Source organism: Cimex lectularius, unplaced genomic scaffold, assembly GCF_000648675.2.
Source record: "Cimex lectularius strain Harlan isolate CLEC.00 unplaced genomic scaffold, Clec_2.1 scaffold41, whole genome shotgun sequence".
Classification (NCBI taxonomy): domain Eukaryota; kingdom Metazoa; phylum Arthropoda; class Insecta; order Hemiptera; family Cimicidae; genus Cimex; species Cimex lectularius.
Genome location: NW_019393011.1, coordinates 898065 through 912567, shown reverse-complemented (window position 1 = coordinate 912567; position 14503 = coordinate 898065). Strand labels below are relative to the sequence as shown.

Genomic DNA, 14503 nt, shown 5'->3' with positions numbered 1-14503 from the left:
GAAAACCAACACAGTTGATTTTGTGAAATTTACGGATATTCTCCACAATGCAAAGTAGTCACCAAGAGCTTAATAACATGCTGTGTGCAGCGGGACTACCGCAGATTGGGACTACATCATCATACAGTAGAATTTTTACTGCAACCATATCACCAACCACACGTGAACTAATCTCAAGAGCATCGTTTAGGTCGTCTACAGTTAAAGAGAATAACAATGGACGCATTGTACATCCCTGCCTAATACCAGTATTAATGTCAAAACATCAGATGCACTGCTTTTACAACGTATAGCTAAGATTGAATAGCCGAGAATCAACCTTAAAATTTATAGAAATTTAATTGAACACTCAATATTTCCATGCCTCAGAATCGAAGATATACAAAAATTCACAAAATTATAGAATCCAATAAATATCCAAAAAGTTAAATAATATCAGAGTCTTGTCGACGGCAACGATGCTGTTACCAAAGATCTTGTGATTTTATTACAAAATGAACATGAAATACTCTTATATAAAATGTATCTTACAGCCTGCATTTCCATTTTATGACGATACAACTGCTTAAGATTCGAAACGATCTTACTATTCATGTGTCATAGCTCGAAAAGAGCTATAATACGATGACGCGACGTCGAGGTTAAAACCAGGAAGAAGCAAGACCTACTACTTTCATTTATGCTAATCTAGCCTTTGCCAGGGGACAATAAAGTGAAGGAGTGTATTCTTTAAGTACGTCTACTTATTTTCGGTTTAAATGTCAACTATATTCTTTGTTTTATTCTGAACCAAGCACGACATATTTCTGGTCGAGCCATTTCGTCATTGACTTCTGCACTATTGAAAAAAGAATTAAAAAACTCCAGGGAAAGGACATGACTTCGAGGATATAAGCAGGGAGATGCGCGGCGCAAACTTCTTTTCGTAAGCTAATGTTTTTTTTTTCCAGGCTCCTTTTAAAGTACAGGAGTGTCGAATTATTAAAGCATGTTGTTTATATTTTTGGTATTGTTGTCAACAGGACACATTTCAACCTTTTTAAGTCTGTGAACGTCTGGTTGTTTAAAACATCATACTTTGATTTTAAAACCCGTTTAGTGCAACGAGTTAAGAATAAGATTGGAACCAAAGGCACCGCCATCAGGAATTAGCTAAAAGGGGCCATCCATTATTCATAATTCTGCTAAACCAAAAAGAAATGCTTAATTCCGAACTGCATGACAAATTTCTGTTCGAGCCATTTCGACATTAACTAATACATTTTTGAAAACAGATGGATTGAAAAGGACTATAAAAAGATGATAAGAGATCGATATTATAAGCAAGGAGAGGTAAGTGTCAATAAACTGCACTATTGATGAATTCTTTAAGCACTTTAAAAGTTTAGTTGTCAATAGGATAATCAGCATAAAACATTTTTAAGTCTGTGCCTCTTCTGGTTGGTTCAACGCTTGCTTGGTTTAAAAACCGACTGGTAAGTCACTTGACGAGTACTTGCAAAAAAGATGGGCCATTGATTAAAAATTACTACCTCAAGATGATGCAACTCCCCATCTCAACCCCACCTTATGAGTTTGAAAAATGGCGAAAGGAGGGAAAACTCATAAGGTGGGGTTGAGTCGTTGAGATGAGGGGTGGATGTCCGAGGGGATCGAGGTCACGATAGCTCAGGTGGTAGAGCAGCGGCGTATCTAGCCGAAGGTCGTGGGTTCGAATCCCTCTCGTGCCATTAACTTTTTTTCATCTCAACTAAAAACCTTAATTAATTGTAATGGATTAATTGGTCAAGCGGACCACGAAATTAGTGAATTACTTAATAAATTTCTTTGGCCATTAGGTCACTGAGTACTACATGTCATATAGCGCTTCCACAGGGATATAAACAGGGCGAGGCATCTATTTATAATCTGATCTATGCAGGCGCCAAATGAGCGAAAGTGTCATAGTTATTCCAATTCTTTTACTTATTTCGTTTTTAGTTTTCAATGGAAAACATCATGGCGTTTGATAAATGTATATTCTGGTTGTTTCCTTTCCAAATCCTCTATAGGAATGTTGAGTATTTATATCAGAATCAATAACCCTGTTATCAAGAACAAACTGAAATTGGTGAACATCCAAAAACCAAAAACATTTGCTTTATTGCTAGCATAACGTGATAAATTTGTGAGTGAGCCATTTGGCCGTTTAGTAGTGTATAGCTACCGCGCTCCTTCGGGACTATAAAAAGGATGAAACAGACGCTGAATCCTTTCATTTATGCGAATTTGTACTGCATTAAAAATGTCCTATGTACCAGGGCGTTGTTTTACAAAAGCACCGATTTTTAACTTGCATATCTTTTCGATTCTGGACTAATTTGTGTATTGTGTGTTATTATAATAATACGCATCTATTGTATATTATTACGTGATAATGATTCGGCATTATGCAGTTTTCTCGAATGATAATCCGTATTTCTGGTTTTAATAGTACATAACGTTCAATTACGTACAGATTCTCCGGAAAAACCAATGAAACGAAACCATTTCGCAACAATCGCGTCAAGTCCGGAATTGTATAAGAGGGAAGCTGTTCAAGAAAGACTCGATCGTACGTGAGCGATCCATAACTGATGAAATGGAACTAGAGAGATCTTATTCAATAATATTTTTTGCTATAGACTGAACTCAGTGTTGAAATGGATTTCGATGAGATTTCAGTTGATCCGGCACGCCTTCGAGTACGTCGAGGATGGGGACGATCGATGAGTCAGACCTGCGTCAATGGTCAGGAAAAGGAAAAGGAATTAAACCCTTTTCAATGAGGAAGCTTCCGCCCATCGAACGACCCATCGGGCGGATCTACAGCATGGAGCCAACTTCCCCCTAATTATAATATACAAGCCAAAAATATCTAAAGCGGTTTTGCCTAAAGAATTCCTTTTCAGGAAGAATCCTGAGAGCGCTGAGAAGGTTATGAATGTAAGATTAAAAATTTAATAGAAAATTCTTAATTAATGTAAAAATTCTACGCTTGATTTCATCTTGATTAATAAATGAATTAATGATGAAACATGTTGTTAGAAAGAATACCGATCCAATTAAAATTTAAAAATTAAATGTGCTGGATGTGAACGAACTCTTCAGTGGTGTTTATTTCGTCCATTTTCGCAGTTGGTTCGCGGTTGGACGCGATTCGGATTCACCAGTGTATAACTGCCACAATATTAAGAAAATAAAATATTTATAGATATATTATTCTGGTTACTTAAACGAATATTTTTTTATATTGTATCGTTGCAAATATTATTTAATTGCTGTTTTCCATCTTACTGACAATACATAACTTTTTGTAGTAATGATGCCATGTTTAAATATTCGAGAAGTTTTGGTTTAATGATTTGATAATAAAATATTGCAGAATTTGTCCGGACTAATAAACTTTTAAACAAAGTTCGTTAACTTTTTAAATATTTTTCTTCTTTACCTTTTTAATAAGTAATCAAGTAATCATTTTTAATCAGAGTGAGAAAAGGATTTTTCTTCAGGAAAGTCAGGCGCCGATCAAATTAAAGTATTAATAAAAAATAATCAAAGATGAATCGTCATGGGTTTCTTCATATTGTAGTATATTATTTAATATAAAAAAAAAAACACATTAAAAATATGTGCGTATATGTTTTTTTCTACACTGGCACTATTGCAGTCCAGCACTGCACCATGAGAACACATGGCACTATTGAGAGTACTGAACCTGGAGAACATATGCCAGAACTGAACCAGGAGGGCACATGACACCACTGCCAACATTGAACCCAGAAGAGACATGGCACTATTGCGAGTACTGAGCATGGAGAACATATGGCCAGAAATGCACCAGGAGGACACATGGCCCTACTGCTAGCACTGAGCCCAGGAAGACACATGGCACTATTGCGAGCACTGAACCTGGAGAACATATGCCAGAACTGCACCAGGAAGACACATGACACTACTGCCAACATTGAACCCAGGAGGACACATGGCCCTACTGCTAGCACTGAGCCTAAGAAGACACATGGCACTATTGAGAGTACTGAGCATGGAGAACACATGGCCAGAACTGCACCAGTAGGACACATGGCCCTACTGCTAGCACTGAGCCCAGGAAGACACATGGCACTATTGCGTGTACTGAGCATGGAGGACATATGGCCAGAAATGCACCAGTAGGCCACATGGCCCTACTGCTAGCACTGAGCCCAGGAAGACACATGGCACTATTGCGAGCACTGAACCTGGAGAACATATGCCAGAACTGCACCAGGAGGACACATGAGACTGCTGCCAACATTGAACCCAGGAGGACACATGGCCCTACTGCTAGCACTGAGCCCAAGAAGACACATGGCACTATTGAGAGTACTGAGCATGGAGAACACATGGCCAGAACTGCACCAGGAGGACACATGGCTTTACTGCCAGCAATGAACCCAGAAGGACACATGACACTTCTGCCAACATTGAACCCAGGAAGACACATGGAACTATTGCGAGCACTAAACCTGGAGAACACATGCCAGAACTGCACCAGGAGGACACATGGCTTTACTGCCAGCAATGAACCCAGAAGGACACATGACACCTCTGCCAACATTGAACCCAGGAAGACACATGGAACTATTGCGAGCACTAAACCTGGAGAACACATGCCAGAACTGCACCAGGAGGACACATGACACCACTGCCAACATTGAAACCTGGAAGACAAATGGCACTATTTCCAATGCTGCACCAATAGCACTCATGGCCAGCATTGCACAGGAAGACACAAGGTAGGAGAAACCAGCCAAGGCTGTCACTAAGTATGACAGTTTGAGAAGGTCTTGGTGCCAGCGTCCATTAAGGATGGGAAAGTTTAGGATTGTATGCACTGGATATTCAATGATTTGACAGAACCACACAATTCCAGTCCTTATGTGGTGAAAGTGGTCGCAGTTGGGTTTTGCCAGTCAAAGCATATTTTGGTCCTAAAATTGGTATGTTGGTCCACGTCTTTCCATGCGGATTACACGTTAGACTGCTGTATAGGTATAGTCTTAAATACCTCACTTTAGTAACGTCTGGAGCTACTTGTTGATGTACAAGAAAGGGCAATATTTTTTTCGATGTACATTTTGAATACATTTTTCAACATTGCCCTCAACTTTTACACCATTCATTGTCAAACTCACGGTGTTCTTGGAGGTAGCTTGAATAGAGTAAAGAAATGTAGATATTACTTATGATGATGGATTGGCAATGATTTAAAAAGAATTTCTGTATGTTATTGGTGATCTTTTAATTTTAAAAATGTAAGTGATGACTTTTCAAAAGTAAATTCTGAAAGTTTGGCTATGACCATGAACAAAATGACTTTTTAATAATAACTTATAATTAGACTTCGCTCCGCCACCCCTCCCCCCAAAAAATCAAAGTTCAAATAAAACAACATGTTACTATGGTGGAAAAGTGAACCAAAATATCATCTTTTTTTAACAACGCAGGGTTTCAAATTTTATTCTTTCATTTCAGATTTCATTTTTCAATTTTCAAACAAAATTGCACTTGGAATGGGGCGTGCAACCATATACGAAAATTTACCTCAACAGAAAAATTAACAAATTGCTGTAAAATATTTCCATCAAACGTTCAGCTTCTACATGTACTATTCTATCATGGGTTAAATATTAATCATTTTCTTGAAAATAATAGACACTACGATAGATATTAGGGGGTAATATCAATTGAAAATAGCTTGTCAATTATTCAAATATAATGTTAATTAGTTTAATGACAAGGCAATAAAGTCACTTCTGTAAAAACGGAAAGATTTCGGAGGCCTTTGAAGTAAAGTGACAGTCTTGCCCCTTGGGTTGAATTTGTCACACCGTTTTGTCTAAATTGTCCACCTTTAAAACGACCTCAGGAGGCAGACCTTTGAATGAAAATCAAAGTCGATACGTCCCACTTTGCTTTATTCCAATGTCGAAGCCTAGAAACCGCAAAAATCGATCGCTCTGCACATCTAAACTGTTTCTTATTAATTTACCCTCAAATCGGCGGTCCTCCAAAAAAAAGTTTTAATCGTTTTCATCATTCTATCGCAATAAAGTGTTGAACAAAATCGTTAAACTTTCCGACGAAATGGTGCATTGCACCGATATCGAACGTTTCATTAATGTCTTTTAAAAAAGGTTCGGACAGTCAATCGCAAAGATCGATATTTGTACACTGCGTTTGCAAATTTGTTACGACAATAGTAAATATACTTTTTACTGACCATAGTATACAATTAAAACTGTTCTAAGTCATTTAAGGAGAACTTGTTTAGCACGGGATACGTAAAGACCCATGACTTAGTTTTTAGCCAGGCCTGGTGACGCCGTCACTTGTCGCCGATAAAAAACAAAACACAACTTACTTTTGATGTCTTCTTATTGTTTGCCTGTTGCTCTATGTTGTTTCTCTTTTTCCCTAGGAAACCTTCTATCTGTGATGATTTACTGGAAGTGCATTGCCCCATATAGGTGGCCTTCCTTCATTGGACACTGAAAAAAATGACAATCACTGTTAAAATGACTTTTTTATTTGAAGTTGTGTAAATTGGTTGTCTCTGTTGTCGCAATTTATGACGGTTCTCAGTGTGAGGTAAAATTAAGAGTTGGAAGAAAAATTTTTTTCACTGTAATCAATTAAAAAATGTTCCATCGCATAAGAAAATCATGATTTTTTAAAAAACATGTATTAATAACGTGAAATTTGACTAATACCGGCATTTCGCCACCTTCAATGTGTTTGCCTGATTGATACTTATACTGAAGATGGCGAAATGCCGAAACATACTGACAAACAAATCCAACGAAAGGCACATAGTCGCTATTTTGGTCTGCTTATCCTCCCTGAATTGGTCTGTCAAACGCTTATCAGCATTTTGCCATCTTCATTCTGTCTGCGTCATTGATTGTAATAATGAAGGCAGCGAAATGCAGAAACATATTTGACAAGCCAACCCAACGAAAACCAGACCAAAATAGCGACTATTTTGGACAGCCTTTCGTTTGGTTGGTTTTTCAGACATGTTTTTGCATTTCGCTGTCTTCATTATTACAATCAATCAAGCAGACAGAATGAAGATGGCAGAATGCCAATAAGCGTTTGACAGACCAATCCAATGAGAATAAGCAGACCAAAATAGTCGCTATTTTGGTCAGCCTATTCTCGTTAGGTTGGTTTGTCAGATATGTTTTGCATTTCGCTGTCTTCATTATTACAATCAATCAAGCAGACAGAATGAAGATGGCAGAATGCCAATAAGCGTTTGACAGACCAATCCAATGAGAATTAGCAGACCAAAATAGTCGCTATTTTGGTCAGCCTATTCTCGCTAGGTTGGTTTGTCAGATATGTTTTGCATTTCGCTGTCTTCATTCAATTCACTCACGCAGACAGAATGAAGGTTATCTTCACTGGATTGGACTCGGCATTTTACCATCTTCAGTGCGTGATTGATCGTAATATTGAAAATGGCGAAATGCAAATGCATGTCGGAGACAAACCAACCTAGCGAGAATAGGCCGACCAAAATGGTCGGAAGCGACCAAAGTTCGTGTTCATCATCCAAAGACAACATGGAGAAATCTCACAGGATATTATACAAGCCACAAAAAGACAGTTCAATAGGTAACTTTTGCTTCACATTAAATCCATTATATTTAGTCGTCTACTGACCAAATTACTTCTTTCCATTAATTAATCTTTTTATGTAAGGTTTTTGGTTGAAAAGAAAAAAACTATTGCCACGAGCGGGATTCGAACCTTCGGCTAAATACGCCGCTGCTCTACCACTTGAGCTATTTCGCCGAAGGTCGTGGGTTCGAATCCCGCTCGTGGCCTAGCTTTTTCATTTCAACCAAAACCTTACATAAAAAGATTAATTAATTGAAAGTATTACATTAAGTTTTATACTTGTTTTAACATCTATCGTAAATAGATATCGATTTGCAGTCAAAAAGTTTGTATTTATTACTATTAATACATAATAATTCATTTCATGAATGACGTGTGCTAAATAAATATTAATAATGGTGTATTGTTTCAATAAATTTTTATGTTGTACCTCTACCAATAAACGTCAATGGTTAGCAAATATTGGATTTTCTTAACATTTAAAGAATAGTTGATATTTATCTGTCAAACGTTGTGTCCATAATGAAACTTTTATAGTCTGAAAATTCTTGTGTAAATTAGAAATTTTCCATGTTATTTCCCAGCAAAATCGAAACTAGACCCTTTTTACTAGTTCCTTGAGGGAAATTTCCATAAGTCATAAGGTTGCGTGCGAATTATAATGGAACAGAAATCGATCCAGTACCATCGTTGAAGGTGAAAAGGTGTGAATAATGTTAAGAATCTTTTGTTAAACTCTTAAATAGAATAAAATGGCCTGACATATCAGGGTCAGAAGTTGAATTTATTGTTTCAGCAAATATAACCCAAATGTCTAGCTTTAATTAAAAAAAAATGGTATTTAAACATTACTAAGACGGATTGGCTCATTCTGAGCCCGGTCTGGAATAGATTAGGTTGAAACATGGAAAAACGCGTGTGTATGATCGCGCTCTCCCCCAAGATTTATCACTCAAAGCTCATGAATTACTTTATTTGCTTAAGACGAATTTTTGACTGATATATCTTCCTTTCAGTTAGCTGGAAACAAAGCCGTCATTATTTTTCAGTCTGAATTACGCCGGGTCCTCTTAATTCGCTCACCCTAACAATACATTATTAAATATATAATATATACATATAGTGGTATATACAGGGTGAATTGCTACTCGTGCTACAAACTTCTCCAGTAGATTCTTCACCCTAAAATGAACAAAAAAGTTCATATTGTCCATGGTCNGGTTGAGAATCGGACCATGGACAATATGAACTTTTTTGTTCATTTTAGGGTGAAGAATCTACTGGAGAAGTTTGTAGCACGAGTAGCAATTCACCCTGTATAGTCAATATATATACCACCGTTGTGGGAAGCGTATTTAACTTAAACACTATTAAAATGTTGATAAAAATAGCCTTAATTTCAAATAAGTTAAAACCAAAAGTTCAAGAAGTATTTTTTGTGTAAAATTTCCATTTAAAAGAATATCATTAATAAAATATGAGATCATACAATTTCATGACTTAATTTTACGCAACTATTCAAACTGATTACGACATATCGCTATATTTATTTAATACATAATAATATATTTCTACAATCGGGTACGTCCACCCCGCACGATGACCTGGCTTACATAACAATCAATGAAAACAATGAACTTGGTTAGTCAGACGCTGAAATTTTTATTTATTTTCCTCTTAATAAAATTTTTTAAGAATCAAGTATTACCAATTAATATTAAGCACTACCGGCCTTTATCACTTGGTACCATCTGCGAGTTTTTTTAGGAGTTCTTAAAGCTCTATATGGAAAAAATGTAAATGTCAAACATAAATGGAAGCTTTTTAAATATGTTAGTCATTAAAAAAGCTTTAAAAAATTGTTTTAGAAAAAATAATCAAATAAATTTGGAAGATCAGATTTTTTTGGTTGCCGGTTTCTTTTACATAAAATTTATATTTGTAAATAAAAAAATTCTGCTGTTTAGATATTCATTTAACTGATATATATTTAATGTTAAAAAAGTAAACTTTCAATTGATCTAAAATTCGTTGGCTTACTTTATACTCTTCCCCCTTTCCTTCTTGCTGTTAATTGAGTAGACCTGGAGATCGATTGTATCCTAGAGCATAATGGGTTGAAAAGGTTGAACCGGAATTTGGATTTGACCAATTTCACAATCTTGACACGGAGTTTGGGATCGACTAGCTTGCAAAGAACAGGCCCGAGCCTGTGTATTGATCCGAGCGTGCTCACTGTGTGCAAGCACAACACCCCCCGCGGTCAAATGTCTCACTCATTTAAAACCGCCAGAGGACGAGTTGGCACGTTTTGCAGGCCTTGCAGAAATTCGAGGGTGTGACATTAAAAAAAAAATCAATAAAAAAAATCAGTTTTGGTTTCGATTCAACAATCTGGCGAATTTAATGTAAGCCTCACTTCTAAGAACCTTGCCTTTGACAAAACTCGTACTATCTAATTTTTCCTAGATATATCTTGTTTAAAATTATTTCGTCCTATCAAATGACAGGCCTAAATTCTTTAAAAAAATCATTTTTTTTTACATTTTTTAAGTTTATTTCTCCTGTACGCAGTATTTTAAAATTATTAAATATACGAGAAAATGTCAATATAGGGACAGTCTATTCATTTTTATCTCGATTCTACATTGTTTACTTTTGTTATTTCTAGTCCGAGAAAGTGTGGAAACCGAGCTGTAAATATTTACCTTCTTTATTTATATTAGTGGAGGAATAAACGCGGATCGCCTTTTCTGTTTGATTAGGACGACGAACTTGCGAGTAAAATTTTCACAGACAACCGAGTAAATTGATATTAAAAATATATTCCAAGTTATGCAAGTAACTTTAAAAAATTAACAATTCTTGGATACGCTGACAGTGTAAGGTATAAATTGCAAAATTAAATTTCCATACATAATTGATACGCTGTAATACATATAGCAAAGAATTTGACAATACAAAACTTGATGTATTTAATTACATCAAAACATGAATCAATCTAATAGCATTAAACAAATAAAAACTTATACAAATATATACAAATACAGGGTGAGTCTACTTCTGACCCTGAACTATATATTTTTTATTTAAGGCATTTTTGGTAAAACCACCAAGACACGTAAATCTAAGCTTTCTTAAAACAATGACCTCCGATTTTTCTTTTTATGAAAAATTATGATCGGAAATAGTTTTTTTTTCTGAATAACATGAGAATGGTTGCTTCAAATTAAAAATCGTTTGTACCGTTGAATTTAGCGTCAAGAACTATTCAAAAATATGATTCAAACATTGATGAGTATGATTATTTGGAGATCGTGAGATGCGGTCTGGTGTGACGTAGGTTTTAGAAAAACATTTTCTTTATCATGCCAACGTTTCGATCTTTATTGAGCCCTGAAGATGATCTCAATAAAGATCGAAACGTTGGCACGACAAAGAAAATGCTTTTCTAAAACCTACGTCACACCAGACCGCATCTCCCGATTTCATTTATGTATTAAACCAATGGTTTAGCATTATAAAATGACAGAAAATTTCNTTGAGCCCTGAAGATGATCTCAATAAAGATCGAAACGTTGGCACGACAAAGAAAATGCTTTTCTAAAACCTACGTCACACCAGATCGCATCTCACGATCTCCAGATAATCATAAACTAACGGTCACTAAATACCACACATTGATGAGTATCTGGCCATTTGAAATAATGAAACTCCTATTCGTTTCTAGCTCTTCAAAGAGCTAGATCAAACCTATTTGACTTTGAGATGAGTCTTAATTGAGAAACTAGAAAAAAAAGATAAATTTACATGGCTAGGGGTTTTTCCTGAAAATGCCACACTAAAAAATATAGGGCATAACTACTACTAATACTAAATAGAAATTACATATTTCATTTCTTATTACCGACAGAAAAATAATCAATTTTGAGTTTGTTTGGAAAGGCATCACAAACAAAAATATTTTTTTGGCTTTTTCGACATCAAGTTAGACCTCCTAATTTATAAATTTTAACCATTCTGTTTAATATATACTTAGTGTTGTACAGAGTTCTATAAGAAGGTTGGAAGAACAAATTAATAAGAAATGTGTCAAATTTTCTGCTCGACAGTTGAGAAATCAAACGAATTTTATTGATATTTATGTGATATTTTAAATATTACTGACTGAAGAGTTTAATTTAAATTGAATTTCTTTATTAAATAAATGATTACTTATACGTTCACAAAGCTATTATAAAACCGCTTATCAATTTTTTGTTTTTTCCAAGCACTGTCAGGACCTTTCGTAATATAATATATATAATAACCCCGTGGGGAAGTTATGAAGTCCAGGGAGATCACCCCAAGCACTCTCTTGTGGCTTATGGGGTACAGCAGGACAGTCGCAGTTGCGTACAAACAACCAAAAGTGTCTTAAGAATAATAACCATCATTGTTTATACGCAGTTCACTAATACAGTACTAGATTTGGACCTTAAAATGCTTACTTTACAAGCTTTCAGAAGCTCCACATTTCAATGTGCAACCATCACAACACCTAGACACATAAGACAAGCTGCTTCAAATGGTCCTCGACCAAACAACGCTAGATTGCCTAACGGGGTAGCAAACGTTTTTCGAACAAACAGGTGATTTTATGAATTTTTCTTTAGCTTAACTCCATTTTTTTTACATTGATTTTAATTTTGATACTCATTGCTTTTTCAAAAGAGTCTGTACTTTCACCAGGAGCTTTAAAATAAAAAAGAAAATCTCAACTTTTTAGGCCCTTCGGAGAGTCAAGGCGTCATCACGAAAAAGTAGAATTTATGTAAATAAATTGTAAAATTTTCTAGAAAAAAAAATCGTTTCTTAAAAAACTCACCATAATTTATAAAATATGAAAAATAACCTTTATTCCGACCTCATTTTAACAGGTTTTCATTTTATACAAAATGTATAGACTCAATTGTCAGACACTGGTTTTTATCCTTAGAAGGGAGAAATCAGTATCCGTATCGCGGCAGCACTGTCATTTCCATTTTCTAATAAATATAGTTCGTACGGTTTCGCTTGTTTACTGATTTTCACAGGGAGAAATGATTCGGACCATATAACCTCTCGCTGTGTCAAAGCACGTGGCAACATGGTTTTTTCCCTACCAAAAAGATAAATTTAAAATTTCCAACGCAACTATGTATTTATATTTCTGTTCTAGTATATATAATACACATTGTAAGAACGTTGGTCCATGGGGTTTCGCTTGTGAAGTGGTTTCACCTATGAGCATGACATCAACTCTATATCGAGGCATGTGGCAAGACTGTCATTTCTGTGAAAGAAAAAAAGACTTAGTCTTATAAAGCCTTTTTAAAGCTATTGAGATTAATGTCATTTTTTTAAATAAATAGTGGTCCGTACGGTTTCATGTGTTTTCTGATGTTCACATAAGGTAGAAATAATTCGGACCCGCCACGTCCAAGCACGTGGCAACACGGTTTTTCCATCATTTTTTTTTTTTTAATTTTCAACGCCACAAACTCGGGGAATTTGAAACTATCGCATTTTAGCAATTTTTCAACATCATTTAGTCGTTCAAAGGGGGGCCAAAAAGTTGCGAATTTCAGTACCATTTTCTCAAAATCTATTTACTCTACTGTATACAATTTAATTTTTTTAGTAACTAAGTAGTTTAATTTTTTAGTAAGATAGTGGTAGTACGTATGTATAAGGGTGTTTTTAAAGATAGTACCTCATAAGTGTCTGGGAACAACCTAAAGTTATGAAAAACTTGTACATCCTTTTTATGCAACAATTTTATTTTTCCGATCATGGGTGTTTTTTTTAATTGCTCCCTATCGTTGTTTGGCTATCGTTGCACTATAAATTGAATATAGACTTGTTTCATAATGGGATGAAAGGTTTTGGATAAAAGTGTACCGAAAGGTGAAAAAATAGAACTTTTCAGGAGAAGGGATTTTCTGATCGAGTTCGAATCTTTCCCATTTCCTCCCAATTTAAGCCACAAAAACACCAATTCCTCTTCCAGTAGGGAGTTGATATACGATGTTTCCGTATGTGTCGATAGTTTTTGACTCAAAATATACTTAAAAAACGCGAGTTGCAAATCCATCAAGGCAAGATATACGAGAAAACATGATTTCCAAATTTCACAAAATTATTTAAAGCACTTCTAGCGCTTTTAATGTCGCGGTAACAATTTCCATCTGTGCAGAAAAGGTTTCAGTTTAATGAATAGCCAAAATATTACAACTTAATCTTATTGGAAAGGAAAACAGTCGTTACCATCTTAAAATAAAACGCCCACAAGATTCAATGGAAAACAAATATCAAAGGATGATGTATTCAGTTTATAATCGTTACAAATGAACGACTCATTTGTAAATATATATTTGCGTATAATATATAATTCTCGCCAGTGGTAGTCTTCGGGTTGATACTCTCATACAAATACCAAGTTAAATTAAGTCTAAACTTATTAAATATCTGTGTGGTGATTAGTGACCGTTAATCGATAATTATTCAGAAATCGTGAGATGCGGTCTGGTGTGATGTAGGTTTCAGAAAAACACCTTTTTTATCGTGTCAACGTTTCGAACTTTATTGAGATCACCTTCAGGGCCTGGGATTTACAAACATTGTTTACATTTAACAAATACACGTAGGATGTGGAAAAAAGTGAATTTATATAATGCAAAATATATTTTTTATATTTATTATATACGTAAACAATGTTTGTAAATCCCAGGCCCTGAAGATGATCTCAATAAAGATCGAAACGTTGGCACGATAAAGAAAATGTTTTTCTGAA

The 14503-nt window shown here is 35.3% G+C and overlaps 1 protein-coding gene across 7 annotated transcripts in view; it reads right to left on the bottom strand.

The window, feature by feature from the left end:
- The window catches only part of LOC106663904, a 45342-nt gene extending 35429 nt beyond the window's left edge, over nt 1–9913 (bottom strand). For all 7 annotated transcript variants that reach the window (XR_001340110.2, XR_001340111.2, XR_001340112.2 and 4 more), the window contains exons 1-2: nt 9730–9913; nt 6425–6551 (exon numbers count right to left, since the gene is read on the bottom strand). Coding sequence is in view for 4 of the 7 variants with exons in the window: in XM_014389136.2 (XP_014244622.1) it covers nt 6425–6526 (102 nt within the window). In the remaining 3 variants the exon portion in view is untranslated. The remainder of the gene's footprint in view (nt 1–6424; nt 6552–9729) is intronic.
- Between the last annotated feature and the right edge of the window lie 4590 nt (nt 9914–14503).